Here is a 15,744-nt window from a genome sequence, read left to right as displayed (position 1 = left end):
TTGGGTAACGAACGATTATTATTGTACTTAATTTCTGCAGAAAAGGAAAGTGTAGCATGTTACACTTGCCCTGATTTTTGTTTGTACTCATCCCCTCTTCCGGCGGTTCTGGAAAAGGTTATTAGTGGATTACTCATTGATAGGTCCGCGGGACCTGGGTCTTGGAGTAGGAGTCGTCGAAGGTTTTGAACCAAATAAAACTAACCGAGTTTGAGTTTTTTTGTTTTGCTTTCGTGTTTTGTTTTTCCGCTGCAGACTTATTTCAAAAAGTAAAAAAGATAAGTTTTTAGAAAACCACGTGATTCAACCTCCTCTTTCACGTGCGTCTCGATCCAACAGTTTAGACTTCCCTCTTGGATTATAGTGTTCAAGATTAAAAAATTTAAAATCTCACAAGATATATTATATGTATTTAGGGTTTAAGATTTTAGAATTTAGGGGTTGGGTTATAATAAATTTAAGCTAATAAGATTTTCCCTTTAGTACTCATGCTTCCCTCTTGGGTTATCGTGTTCAAGAAAAAAAAAATTTAAATGCTAGATCACTGTGACGCGGACGAGCGCGTAGTGTTTCGTCCGTCGTGTAACAATACTCTCTCTCTATTTATATATGGGCGAGACATCCAAAAATATGAGTCAGAGCCAACAGAGTCACACACGAAGAGTAAATATAAGTCAATAATCGATAGAATCGCACACGAGAAGTAAATATGAGTCAGTAGCCGACAGAGTCGCACACAATGAGTAGGGCTCTTGAGCAACCCTCACAAGTCTCAATGCTCAAATGTCCGCCCAGATGCCCCTATTCACTTTTAAGAATCGAAATGCCCAAACGAATATCCGGGTGCCCAAACATGTGATGGTCGCTTAGGAATATGCAAGGTAAAATATATATAAAATTTAATAAGGTATTTAAATTTATTTATTTAATTAACTTTATGCATTCACAACCTAACCAAAACTCACTTACCCCTTTTGAATCCATGTCATCCACCATTCAAACAGTTACTTCATGTAAAAACAATGCTGAATTTTTATCACTTCTCATCTTTGGAAATCTGTTTATAAATGGTTGAAGACAAATTCCAGTGGATTGAAGAAGAAAGAATGAAATAAACTGGGTGGGAAAGAAAAGGAAAACATATTTTTACATTCTAATTTTATGATTAATAATCTAAATATATGTGTCACAATATCGCTCCTAGCAACCATAGATGCATGAGGAACCAATAGGCGATGAGGCCTAGTCTTGCTCCAGGCCGACGCATCAGTAGCTGTTCTCCAGAAACCCTGCAAAAATGATGTGTGTCAGATTGAATGGAATTTCCGTAATAACACAGCTTGGTAGTATGAAATAGGAGAATCTTGTAGGCGAAGTTGCATATTCTTTAGTTTCTTGATAACAAGTTTCCTGGTGCTAATTAACTTACTATGAGAAGTGTCTGAAAAAGAAACAATCTGTTTGTTTTGTCAAGGAAACTAAACTCTTCAAATTTGAAGACATTTCTTGGAACTGCTATAGATCTTTGTATTTATCTGGTCTAAGCATAGTTCATAACCTTTATCTTCACTGACTTTGCTTTTTTTCGAAAAAAAAAGTATAAACAAATCAGGTAGTTTAAAGTTTTAATGATGCCCTACTTGTTATGTATACTACAGTAGAGGATTAGGCATAAATTTGCATCTAAAAATTGTTGCAAGATCTTGTAGGAGGATATTTGAAAAACTCAAGGAGGCAAGAAACAAACAGCATTAAACTTTAAGATTTGATTCACAACTCACCAAATACTATCAAGTCTATCTGCAATCAGCTTTCCTTGTTTTGGAATTAGACCAGAAGTGTTCAGAGACTTGAAAACATGACCTGTTCAAGACGGATAGTCACATTCAGTAATATATTTGCACCAGTGATTATGAACTCTTTTAACGATCAGAAGGTTGATGTGTGAACCTTTAGCATCAGTCTCTGCAGCGACAACAGACTGAGCAAACCCAGAATCAATATTTAGAACAAGATGGTCGTCAGAACCCTTTCGCATTGTCCTCAACTGAGCAGCAGTTGAAACTGGTAATATTGAGTTCTTTCCTAGTAACCCCTACAAAAGAAAGGTAAAGCATCGTTTATGTTACAAAGCTGTAATTTCGTCATGATTCAAGTTATCGTACAATACAAGCCATCTGATATCAGCTGGCCAATAGACCTTTTTCGATATAGATTTTCTTGTAATCTTGTATTCTCTAAACTGGGATTCATGATGACAAAGTAGGTAAGTATAACAATTTCTAATGGCAAAATGTCTAACATATTAACCAGGTTATTTAAATTATATGAATCTCAATCTATGCTTAAGTTGACACTATATGAATCCACTTTAGGCTTATTATCTTCATCTTAAATGAATAAACTTAATAGGCACCTTTTACTTCAGCATCCAGAAGAATAAGCAAATATTCATTAAATGAGGCTGGGAGGCTGGAAGCACATACTCAGACAAGCATTGAAAAGTAATGTCAGTGGTCTAACTGGTCAACAGTGAAAAAAGCAGTAGTTTGCATCTCACTTATATATCTGAATATACAAACAGGTATCTCATGGTCTGATCTGAATAATGACAATAACACACCCATATCAGATTAGCTAGAGTTGTACATGGCTCCTCTATCAAATTCTTCTGTTGCAATTTTTGTGGTAATATGGTTTGTTGAATCTTATGTGTAATAATTACCGGTTCTCCTAGTGTTGGGATACTCTCATGGCACTGAGATGGGTCAGAACAGTGTTCCTCATCTGTCATCCACTATATCATATAATTCCCCAGTTCAAAAATGTTTCATAAATTGCATGCTTCACTATATGGGTGACAAAATCAATAAAAAAGCTATTACTTCAATATCCAGACACACAATTATCTTGGGTCCATCATCCCCTTGAGTTCACAGATATATTAAATATATTCATGTAATATAATGTTTTTCAACTCATGCTAGATAATTAATTTTGCAATCATCTTCAGTATTAAAGAAATAAATATAGCTCATTTTGGCTCATTAATGCAATAACAGTCGCATACTACCAGGACCAGCAAGTTCCAGCATCATAAACTGTATTTGTATTTTGTAGCACTAGAAGTTCACTGAGTTATTTAGAAGTTTTTGTGATGATAATCAGAAACAAGTGAAAAAGATAGAAATATCTTACCACATCTTCAATTTCGGATATCTCTGAACCCCCTTTTGATGGAGTTGCTTCAAAAATAGTACTTTCTTTTGTGCTCTCCAGCAGCAAACTTAGAGCATGAATTGAATCTTCAAGTGTTTTTACCTTATCTGATAATTCATGAACAAGATCATCTTTTGCTTGCAAATTAGCTTCAAACTCCTGTGCTCTAGATTTTAATTTTTCAGATTCCAACATTGAGGAAATAATCAATCTATCCAACATTGTTAGAAGGAGCTTGCTACTTAAAGATTTCTGGTCATGTAGTGCATCATATCCCCCTAACTTCTTTATGATTCTCTCCAAATCCTCATTCATTTCCAATAAATCATTCTTCTTTAATTCCAGTTCCTGAAAATGGGTATTATTTTCTTCAATTGCCTTCTTTAGATGTTCAATTTCATGGACATGGGATGCAAGTATTAAATGCATATCCTCCTTCTCATGCTTCAGGATTTCCATCTTTTGTTGCATCGCATTGACTTCATCAATTATAAAAAAGAGTTTCTCAGCAGAATCTGAGAAATGAACTCCAGCATTAAGTGTTCCTGACTCGATGTAAGGAATCTCTAATTTATTTACTTTATCCATCAGCACACTTATTTGACTCTCTGATAATAATTGAGTATTCATTCCTGATTGACAATCAAATAAAAAGAATGAGAGTTGAATAGGACATTAGTAGCAGGATTCAATAGAAAAGTGGACTCAGATGAATTACCTCTGTCTAAAGCATGTTTTGTTGTCAAAAGTTCTTTGTCCCTCAACAAATCCTCTTTGGCCTGATAATTATCGATTTTAGTTTTCAAGTCATCGCATAACTCAGTCAATGCTTCAAGATCTCTCTCCAATATGGAAACTCTTTCTTCGCAGATCATCCTCTCTTCAACTGAAGTTTTAGAGATCAATTCAGCTTCATTCAGTTTGTTTTTCATGTTTTCTACTGATGTTAACCAGATGTTCTCTACATTCAATAATTGTTGAAAGTGATTCTTAATTCTATTTACTGAAAATAATAAATTATCAGACACATTTGGATAAAAATCAGCATCCTCTTCAGTTCCACCTGAAAAGGACTCCTTATGTGAGTCAGAGACAGTGTTGCCTGAAGAGTCCCGTGAATCACTCAATGCAGCAAGTTCTCGTGTGGCATCATTGCAAGCAGAGAATAATGTTGTGATCCCTTTCTGTAAAGAAACAAGTTTGTTTGCCTGAGCCTCGTTATGAGCTTCTAGTTTATGTGTCTTTGACTTCATGGTCTCACTAAGCTCAAGAAGATGAACAAATTCATTTCTAGTAACTTGCAGACCTCGCAATATACTTGCAATGTGTTTTTCTAGACCTTTGAAGAAAGTGCCAAAATAATTTTCAAGAAGCTCAGCTCGAGCATGCGACCATGCTACAATCTTAGTAATATCAGGAACATCTTCACTGTCAATTGCACTGTTTTCCTCAAACTGTGCATTCCAGTTGCTTGTAAAGTCATCAGTTTCTGGTAAAGGAATCTCTTCAAATGCAGGTTCATCCTGATGAGAATTATATCCTTCAATTAGATCAAGGTTGCCAAATTTTCAGTAAAGAAGAAACAAGAGAATAACTGATATATATATTTAAACAACAGAAGGTTATGGTAAATTGAGAGAAAAGATGGATGGTATTTAACACATCAGCATATCCAACTTGAAAATCTAACAAGGTAAGAATCAACAATATCCATATTAGGTAGATTAAGTGTCGTTCGACCTTTATAAATAATACATCCTTTATTGAGTGGGTTTGTGAGTCGTCTGGCCTATATAAAATTATTTCTAGATGAAATGAAATGGAGAAAAAAATCATAAGAGTATAAAAAAGAAAGTTTAATAATGAAACTGCCTAAAAGAAATATCAATAATTGAATGATAATTATTTGATGCTAAGAAAATATGAAATTTCATCTAAATATTTGTGTTTTCTTATATAAGATATTATGTCATGCATATACCTTCTTAACCCAGTTTGCACTTCTGTGCTCACATTCCCTTCCTTTGACCTCTAGGAGTCTAGGTTTACAGACTTAAAGTGGTCTTTAGAGGTTAATTTCTATTTTAGATTAGATTATGCTCAAAGATGTCTAGCTATGTTGAATTGGTTAAACCCTATTAGAAGGCTATAAAAGGAGAAGCGTTGGAGGCTTCTAAAGCTAGCAAAACAGAGTTGTTTAAACCTTATTATAAGCCTTATATTCCCTGTGTTTTCCTTCCCTTGTAATTAATCTTGAATTTCCTTGTGCGTGTAAGAGATTTATCAACCTCTAAAAGGGTTTCAAGGAGAAGAAAGATAGTGTCTTTGTCGACAGATCATAGGTGAGTAGAAGCAGACTACCGAACTAGGTCAAATCCTGTGTGTTTGTGATTGATAAGTGTGAATCTCTACTAATATCGTGCTTGTGAGATATAATCGCACAATCGCTATTCACCTCTCTTTAGCTCGGCTATCCAATCCTAACGGATATCTCAATCATCAAGTAGACTCAGAACTTCACCTAAAATAGTTGTCTAGTCATCTAACTCCTCATCAAGATTTAAAATTTCGACCCATGCCGAGGTTTCGGTCCTGGACCAGAACGATACGATTTCAGTACCGTATCATGCTGTGCCGATATAGTTTCGGTATTTTTAAATATAAAATATATTAATTAAAAACTAAAATATTTAACATAAATATTTAAAAAATAAACAAGATAAAAAATAATCTTTTAAAAAAGGAAAAGATATGAAAATAGATAAATAAATAAATAAAAATTTTATTATAATTTTTAAATTAAAATAAATGAAACATAAAATTAATTAGATAATTTTATTAGGGTTTAATAAAGTTTCTTTAGATTATCTCCACCATAACTAGGAGTTGATTAAAAAAACTAACCTAAGTTTAATTAAAAAAAATCTGAAGTCTGACACCACTCGCGAGCCCACACGACTTCGGTGTTGTTGCAAGGTTGCGCGACCAGTCATGGCCGCGGGGATTGCATGACTCCTTCGGCACGACCACGTTGGTCGCGCGACCCCTCTGTAATGACCGTAGGGTCGCACGATGCCTCCACAGCTGTAGCGGAAGGATTATGTGACCTCTCCGTTACTGTTGCAGGGTCAAGCGACCCCTTTGCTGTGATCACGGGGTCGCGCAACACGTCGCACCTGTCATGGGTCTGGTGCCGGGGTCATGCCGGTGCCGACCCCGGCACCGGTCATCGAGCGGAACGAGATGTTTCGTCCGTTTCAGCACGACACTTTAAACCATGCTCCTCATTATGTTTATTTTTCTCATATATCATGATTGAGGGAGAGTTATATATCATCATCTACAAGAGGTAGGATATGAGTTGACTGAATTCATTTTCACTTCATGTTTATTTTCTTCACTATCAATATTGACAAAAGAGAAATTTGATTAGCAGTAATTGAAAGAAAGTAGGAAACATGAAATCTACAATTATCCATAAGAGCTAAAAGTATTATAACCTTTTGCCACCATAAAAGTGTTATTTTTAACAAAAACCAAATAAAATGTACCTTCAAGTCTAGAAGGACTTGTGTTTGCTTTGAAGCAAAGTGATTGTGCATATTCTGCATCATACTGTTCATTTTTCTGAAACCATCAGTGCTTTTGCTAGATTCTTCAGCTATTATAGATAACAGACTCTTGTCCTTTACAAACATTATCAGATGTCCAAGTTGACTATTCATCTCTGCTGAATATTTCTCCATGCTTCCATGACTTTCTAGCAACTTTTCCCTGCATTCGGCTAACTCGGCATTCAACTCAAAAATCTCTCTATCACTTTTAAATTCCAAATTGTTTCTGTCTGTTTGGAGTTGGGTAATATCCTTTTGTGCTTTTGCCAATTCATCTTCAAGTAATTTGATGGAAGCATAAGCCTCAGATAATTTGCTGACACTAAAATCAACCTCCTCTTTAAGCTTCTTCAATTCCTGCTCGACAGAAACTTTGCCAAGTTGAATTGCATTCTTTTCTTCAAAAATCAAAGAAATATAATTGTCTGTTTCAGACTTTTCTTCTTCTAATGCCTTTATAGTTTCAGTGGCACTAGATAACCTCCTAGCCTGCAGACTAGCTTCCTCTTGTAGTTTTTCAAGCTCCTCCAATGCATGGCTTTTTGCCACTTTTGATTGTTGAATGTACTCAGCAATCCAGTTTACCTTTTCCAAAGGCCCTTCAAAGACATTAACTGTAGGAACAGCAATTTTCTCTACACAACTAATTAAGTTATCTAATTTGGTGCTACTCTCATGCAAGCTCTGTTGGCTCTGGTCTCTTTCATTCTTCAGTGAAACAATAGTTGCCTCAAGTTTCTCAATATGCTGAATGTTAATTGACAAATTGTTGATCTGCTCTTGGTACTCATTAATAGTTCCATCTTTTAGCTGTAGTTCACGTTTTAGTTTCTCAATTTCAAATGTTTTGTCATCTAAGGCAGTTTTGAACCCTTCACGTTCTTGCACTAAACCCTTCCCTTTCTTCACAGCCATGGATAGTTTTTCTCTTAGCAGAGAATTTTTTTCTTCAACTCGCTCTAGTTCTTTCTGCACCAACTCTTTATCATTTTTCAATACAACTGCCTCATTTGACAACTTTGTCAGCTCATCTGATAGCCTTGTAGTGGCAGATCTTTCGAGCAAATCATCATCAAGAATCTGCTCATATAATTTCAAATCCTGATCTGTTATATACAGTATGCATTGCATCCTTTCAATTTGTTCAATTCTTGTGAGAGATGATGCCATTTTTTCACTAATCTTAATCACACATCTATCTACTGTTGGACTTATATCAACAGGAAGTTGGCAATCTAATGTATTTTCAGATAATTCTAATAATGCTTTGAGCAATTGATCTTTATCAGATGAAAGAGATGACAATCTCTGAACCATGTCATCATATTGGCACTGTAGTTCTTTGAGTTCATTATGAAGAACCTCTTTTGCTAGATTTTCTTCCAAAAGATACAACACGAGGCTATCAATTCCCTTATGTGCTTCTGACATTTCTGATTGTTGTGATGCCATGGCTATCTGGGCAGAACTAATTTCATTTTGCAACTTACCATTATCATCTTTTGCATGGTTGAATTCTTTCACGAACCAATCAATTTGATAATCCAGTTCTCTAGATGAAACAATTTCTGGTAGTTCAATGGAAGATACAGCATCCCTAATTTTCCTATTTTCCAAGACAATGGCATCTGCAGCAGCCTTTTGGTTAATGAACCACCTTACCCTATCAACAATCTCCAAGGAGAGAACTTCCTGTGGAGGATGTGCAAGTGACGTAATTTCTTCAATGTCCAGAAGACACTTACTCTTTTGTGAAAGGGACTCATGAAAAGAATTTACCATGATGCAGTTTGCATTCAAATCCTCAATGCTTAGCTTTGCATTTTCTAGTTCAATAGTTTTAATTTGCAACTTTTCTAAACACGTCTCAAGCTCATTTGTGTTTTGGTTCAATAACTGCTTCAGCTCGTCAAGACTAGCTTCAGTAGTATGCAAGGCCTCAGACCTCTGCTGCAACTCCTCCATACATTTTTCTAGCTCACTTGTCTTTTCTGCCAAGGATTGCTTCAATGCATCACGATGCTGGACAAGTGATTTCCCCTTTGACACTGCCATACTTAACTTTTCTTTGATTGTCATGTACTTGTTTTCTGCCTGTTCAAGTTCTGCCTTAGTTTTGTTCGTCTCCAATTGAGCTTTCTCCAAATTCTCTTTTATTTTCTCAACCTGTTCAAGAAGTTTCTTATTCTCTTCCTCAAATTTTTTAATGCTATCGAGTACATTAGCTTCATTTCTGTTGCTTTCAAACAACTTCTCACGCGCAAAACTGAAAACCTTACCCAAATCATCATCTTGTATAGCTGCAAATGCAGGGTTGCATTCTTCTAAGGATTGCTTCAGTAGATGGATCTCTGATATGATCTTAGAATGTTTTTCTATCAGAAGAAGTGTTTTTTTCTCAACAAGAGGGAGACCATCATTCGGAGAATCTTCAGCAGATGCATGTTGGCCAACTACTGTTTCTAGGGAATCAAGCAACCTTTTGGTGACCAGGTTAATCGACTCTTCGGCAGTCCTTAACTGTGTTTCCTTGAATGCATCCAAAAAAGAAATAATGACATCATGAGAAATAGAAGATTCTGAAACTCTGGCATTGAGTTCCTCAATTTCTTGGTCTTTTGCATCCAGAGCACCATGAAGCTCTAGTATTTTACTATCAGAGTCCATTCTCTCGGCTAGAATGACTTTCAAGTCAGTTAACAATTTGGAACAATCATCAAACATAGAGTGCAAAGGTGTGGGAGATGACAATGCTCTATCGTTGCTTTCAATTGCTTCTAGACGAGGGAGACTGACGGAGTCATTATTCTTCCCAATGCCAAGTAAAGAATGCTGGTCAAGGATGTCCTTAAGACTTTGCCGAAGGCTAACAATCCCCTTGCCAAAAATTTCTCTTTCTTCCTGAGACAAAAAAATAGCTTTCAGTTTCATCTTGGTACGAATTCAACTAAGTTCAACTAAATCACGCGGGCAGGAAAAAAAAAAAAAACCCTACCTTACATTTCTGGCATTCAGCAATGGTTTCCTCTAGCCGAGCCTGAACCCTAGCAAGCTCACCGTCCCCCAATCTACTATCAGAACGCTCCCCGAATTCGATCACAGCCATAGACTCCTCCAGCGCAAGGCTCCGGGAAGACTCCGTCCTGCTAAGAATATCCGACGCATCTTCAAACGTCTCCTCCCTCCCGGATTCATCGACGGACTCCTGCATCGATCCATCTATATTTACCAGGATGCCAGTGTCGGGATCCCCTCGCATGCTCCTGGAATCCTGCGTCGCGACCCCGTTAGCATCCATCCGAGCGATACAACCGATCCCAATCGCTCAAAGGTACCACCTTAACGGAAAGAGGGTGGAAAACAAAAAACAAAAAACGGAAGATCCAAAGAGAGTACCTGATCCGTTTGTCCGGGGAGATCCACAAGCACCCCGTCGCTGCTGCCGCCTTCGTCGGAGGACTGCTGGGCGTTGCTGGGCGATCCCGGATCAGGGAGCGGCCTCACCTCCTCCCCGCTGGAGCTCGCCTGCGAGCCGTTGGGCGACTTGGGGGAGGAGTCAGAATCAGAGCGATCCGGCATTACAGCCAAGAGATCTCGCCGAGCTCGAACAGGATCGGGCCTCGGGCGCTCCCGGCGAAGACGATCTCGGGGCGAGAATTGGGGGAGAGAAGAGACATCGGACAAGAGGCGATGAAGCAAAGGCGTGAGATTTGTTGTGGAAGGCCGGTCGAATGGTTAGGCCGAAGTCGGCCGGTGAGTGGACCAGAGCGGTGACGACCGGGAAGATAATGGATCCATACAAAACCCGATCCGAATTGTTTTGGATCCGAAGTTGAAAACAAAATGAAATTGGGGGAAAAAAAATCAAAATGACACCCTAGATTTTACAAATCATAAAAGAACGCCACATTTTTTTTAAAAAAAAAACAAATAGGCACTCCTCACTCTATTGCACTAACTATTAAGTAAATTTTATATGGTATACATTTTAAATCATAAATTCACTCTAAATATATTGTAGTAATTATTGAGTATTTTTTTAATATTATAATAGCTACAGAGTAATTTTTACATAGTATAAATTATAAATTGTAAATCATAAACTCATTCTAAACGCATTCTATAACCTACCTCATAGCTTTTACAACAACAATACTCAATAGCTTCTACAACAACCCTGAGTCAAAGAGTAATTTCAAAATAACATCATGAGATGGTAGCTTTTACAATGTGTAGCAACTACATAATAGTTTCCACAATGTGTAGAAACTTCCGAGTTTGCTACAATGTGTAAAAATTACCTAGTAATTGCTATAATATATTTAGGATGAGTTTAGGATTTAGAATTTATACCGTATAAAAACTACTCAGTAGCTACTACAATGTAGTTAGTGTGAGTTTATGATTTACGCACTGTTTGGGAAGAGGTGAGGGAAGGGGAGAGAAGGGTGGGGAAGGAGAAGGGAGACTTGAAACCTTTGTTTGGGAGGAAGTGAACTACGAAAAAAAAGATAAGGAAAGGTAAACTTTAACTTTTCTTACCCATGAAACGAAAATTTTTTTTACATCCTGATTTGGGATGTAAGAAAAGTAAGGAGAACTAAAAAAAATTATGTTCCAATTTTATCCTTATTTTATTATATTAATTCCAAAAATCATTATTTTAGGTATTCTTTGCGTCGCAATGAAAACCACTCGCAACGCTCGCATTCTGTCGATGTCGACTTCAACGATGACGTTGACTTCGACGATGACACTCACTTTGATGCTGACTTCGACACCGACGCCGACTTCGACGTCCTTGGATGGCAACACCAACTTCGACGCTAATGCCAACTTCGACGTCAACGCTGATGTTGACTTTAACAAATAAGCTACAATTGATTGAATGCGTAAGTCTTAAACAATAAATATATGCAAGATGCACTAGGTTCTTGAACGCTTAAGTCTTTAACAAAAGTGAGAGATTTCGTAACTTTATATATTTAACCCTCCCAAATATAATAACACATGTTACACTAATGAACTTTCTTTCCCCCCTAAACAAGAAGATTATAAATACTTTTTTCTCCTCCCTTTCCCTTTTTATAAATGAATCTTCACTCATCTCATCCAAATAGAGGGTTAGGAATTAAGATATCTAAACATTATTATTTCAAAACAACTTTTACAATTATTTTAAAATTATTTTGATAAAGTATAAATAATTTTAACTAAATTAATAAATAATATTTTGATATAATATACAGCATTCAGATATTCTTAAACCTTAAACTCATACTAACAATCTAATAATTACATGATAATTTCTACCCATTATAATAACTACCGAATAATTTTTATATCTGCCAGTGACCCCGAATGAGACGGTAGATTTCTACCACACGAGTCATCATTCAATTTTATCGTTACCCTTCTCATTAATTAATAATCTAAAAAAAATATCTAGTAAACAATGATGTTCGTGACTTTCTTTTGCTATATATAAATAAAGTATATCCATTGAATATCTTTTCTGATATATAAAAATCGAACTTGGCTTGCACCCCAAGTATCATGTTGAACTCCTTGATCTCCAAGGATCAAAGCACAATCTACTCATTTATAAGCGACATTCCAACACCATCCTTCCCCATCAAATTCAAGTAGTCGAACAAACCTCGAGTTAGTACTTTAAAGCAGAAGAAGAGATGCGACGCGAGGGTAGACAACACGGCATGGTTCGAACCAACATCATCCTCCCTCCCCCTCTTAACATGAAGCCCAAATCCCGAGTGTTGAATAGGCTTGACTCACCTCCGACCGCGGGCATCTTTGTGAAAGTGTCTACAAGACCCACCAACCACTCAAAGTTCACTAGCCGATGCGGTTTGTCAATGTGCACTTGTTGTCGCGTGCGGCCGGCGTGGAAGTCAAAGGCTAAGGCAAAGGGGGAGTCGAAGCTCAAATTGAAGGACATGGCATGGGAGTTGGGAGATGAATTGAAACATATGAATATCAATGGGTGAAGAATAAATCATTTCGATTTGCAATGAATAATGAGATGTCGAGGAGAAAAATGTTGATATTGGTTCTTACTTTGGTAGAGTTTGTGTAAAAGATGATTTATATGGGTAATTTTGCATGCACTCCCCATTGGTAACTAAAACTTTGCATACAATCCCTAGTGGTGAAAAACTTTGTTTCCACTCCCTAGTCAAATATGTTTACCTAATTGTCCATGATATTTTTGAGTATAAAAAGTCATTTTATAAAATTTTCTTTTAATATATATGAGAAACATAAAATAAAAAATTTCATCTCTTCTTCTTACCTCTATCGTTTCCTGAAAAAGAAATCCTTCAAGACATCATTTATATTTTGCATTGATGTACCCAAGCCCACCCATACGGATAGGAACCTCCTCTTAAGGGTCCATAATTGCCCTTGACGGTGTAGTCTGCACCAGATGAGACACCTAGCTAACAGCCTGACCATGTCAAGATGTACAATTCTACCGCTCTCTTCTGGCGGCCGACCTTTTTTCCGTTGATTCAGTCGGCTCTCGGCTCAAGTGGTAGTCCATGCATACCTTCTTCCTATTCGGCTATATAAGGATGGTGAAGATAAGTGAACGTATGATTTCCTCTCATACGCAGAGACTTTTCTTCTCTCAATTCTTTTGTATTTTCCTCACACACCAGTGAGTTCCACTCTCAGTCTAGCATTGACTTAACTGTCGGAGGATCGCAACGGTATCTAGTGACGTGTGTTAACACACAGCATCTTAGATTTAGTTGAGAAGCTGACGAAAAAGTATGAAGGAAAGAGGTAGGAGAGAGATTCGCCCGAGTGTGGAGGATGACCTGTTAGAACAGGTATGAGCTAAAAGTAATAGCTCACTTGCAATGGAAAATTTGAAATGAAGATTCTATAATATTAATATTTAAATTTTATTTGATATATATCTTTTTGAGATGACTAATTCAAAGATTCATGCCACACACTCACAATTTCACTATGAATGTCTCATTCTGAAAAATTTTCGAAGACGGAGAAGTCTTGTATAAACTCGAACACAAGAAATACAACAAGAAAATAAGAAAGCAAATACGAAATACAATCAAACACTACTTTACAACATGAGCATTGCTTTGTTTTATCTTTTCTTGTTTTGGATTGTCTCTTGGTGGTAGGAAATAAAGCAGCACTTGTCTCCCAAACACTTAAGAACTGACTCTTTCAAATATCCATAAATTCTGATTTTTTAGGGTTCCTTTTATGTTGAAAAATGGCTTCCAATCGATTATCCTTAGCCCCAATCGATTGTCACTTCAAATTGACCATTCAAAACCCGTAGAACAACTCTTTTTCGCCTGGCCAATCGATTGGTGAGTCATATCAATCAATTAAGTCAATCGATTCTTAAGCTTTTGTTTGAGAAAGAAAATACTGCCTAATTAATTGATTTAATCGATTGATATTGTTGATCAATTGTCCCAATCAATTCCTGCACCTTCTGTGCTCTTGTGAAAGTCTCCAATTGATTGTCCTAATCGATTCCAACACTTCTTATTCTATCATGAACAAGCTCCCAATCGATCAAGCGGATCGATTGGGTTAGCCTTAATATATTGCCCTAATCAATTCCAAGACATTCTGTGCTCTTGTGAAAATATATCTAATCAATTATACTAATTGATTGCTTTAGGTCAATTAATTACACTGATCGATTGCCCAACCCTAAATCTGAAATCTGAGTTTTGGGTTTACCAATTGAGTAACACATCATCTCGATCGGTTGGTAATACTGAATTCAATTCTCTCAAGACTAAATTCATCTCTTTCTTAGTATTTGATTAACCTTAACCTACCAAGACTCTCTTTACTCAACATTTGGTCATCCTTGACTCGTCGAGACTCCTCATTGTCCAATATTTGATCAACTTTGACCTATTGGGATTAGCTCACTAAGTGTCAGACCCTCCTTAACCCACTTGAACTTTTCCTTGCCAATGTTCTCGTTAGACTTCCACCACCTATCCCTTCTAGAACTTCCACTGCCTGGCTCCATTAGGATTTCCACTGTCCAGCCTCGCTAGGACTTTTATTGCCTAGTTCCCGACTAAGTCTTCCACCTCCTAGCTCCACTAGGACTTTCTCTCGTCTAACCTCCGATTAGGACTTTCTGTTGTCTAACCTCCGATTAGGATTTTCTCAATTAAGTATCTGGTCCTCCCTTGACCTACATGACTTGTCTCTACCACATTATCAAACATCGAAACTTAAGTTTGGACCAACCCGAGTTTAGTCAAACTGGTTAACCTTAACCTAATGATAATTATATCAATAATCTCTCTTTTTTTATATTTGACAATATGATTAAGTTATGCTAATCATATTAACCCAACTTCCTCCTTCTCATGCCAAATTATAAATGAGTGTTTTCTAACTTAAACCCTATATTCTCCCCTTTGACATATATATCAAAAATATTCTCACAAGATTCATTTAATCATGACAATGAAGGTTCCCCACCTTCCATTATTTCCAAATGCTCAACCTTCAGTATTTTTCAAAATTTCTCCTTTCTTATTGAAATCATGCCTTTAAGGTGAAACTTCCCCTCAAAATATGCTCCAACTTCTATCATTGCACTAGTAATAATTTAGAATTCCAAAACCTTTAGCAAATCTCTAAATTGAAGTCATGAGCTTAAAAAATCAACCTTGAATCTAAAACTCCTCCTTAACTCTCAATTAGTCTCCTTTAACTATTCTTTTCTCATTTGTATCAAGAACATTACCCTTAACACTTATTTAAGAATTTTATAGAGTTAGAAATGTTGGATCATAAGAGTAAAAGAGGGGGGTGAATCTTGATTGTCTAAAACCTTTTCTTTAAAATAAATCAAAGTGAAAACAAAGTTTGT

The 15,744-nt window shown here is 36.7% G+C and overlaps 1 protein-coding gene across 1 annotated transcript; it reads right to left on the bottom strand.

Annotated features, from left to right (window-relative positions):
- Positions 1-1,012: 1,012 nt before the first annotated feature.
- On the bottom strand, positions 1,013-10,560 carry LOC121981557 (sporulation-specific protein 15-like). Its single transcript, XM_042534145.1, has 8 exons — positions 10,230-10,560; positions 9,829-10,104; positions 6,771-9,734; positions 3,938-4,742; positions 3,199-3,851; positions 1,951-2,095; positions 1,782-1,863; positions 1,013-1,289 (listed from the first exon to the last, which is right to left on the bottom strand). Exons 1-8 carry the CDS (start codon positions 10,410-10,412, stop codon positions 1,187-1,189), a joined length of 5,211 nt encoding a protein of 1,736 aa, XP_042390079.1. The 5' UTR covers positions 10,413-10,560; the 3' UTR covers positions 1,013-1,186.
- Between the last annotated feature and the right edge of the window lie 5,184 nt (positions 10,561-15,744).

This window comes from Zingiber officinale, chromosome 5A (genome assembly GCF_018446385.1).
Source record: "Zingiber officinale cultivar Zhangliang chromosome 5A, Zo_v1.1, whole genome shotgun sequence".
In the NCBI taxonomy this organism is placed as follows: domain Eukaryota; kingdom Viridiplantae; phylum Streptophyta; class Magnoliopsida; order Zingiberales; family Zingiberaceae; genus Zingiber; species Zingiber officinale.
Note: the sequence above shows the minus strand (reverse complement) of the source record. Positions and strands in the feature narration are given on the sequence as shown.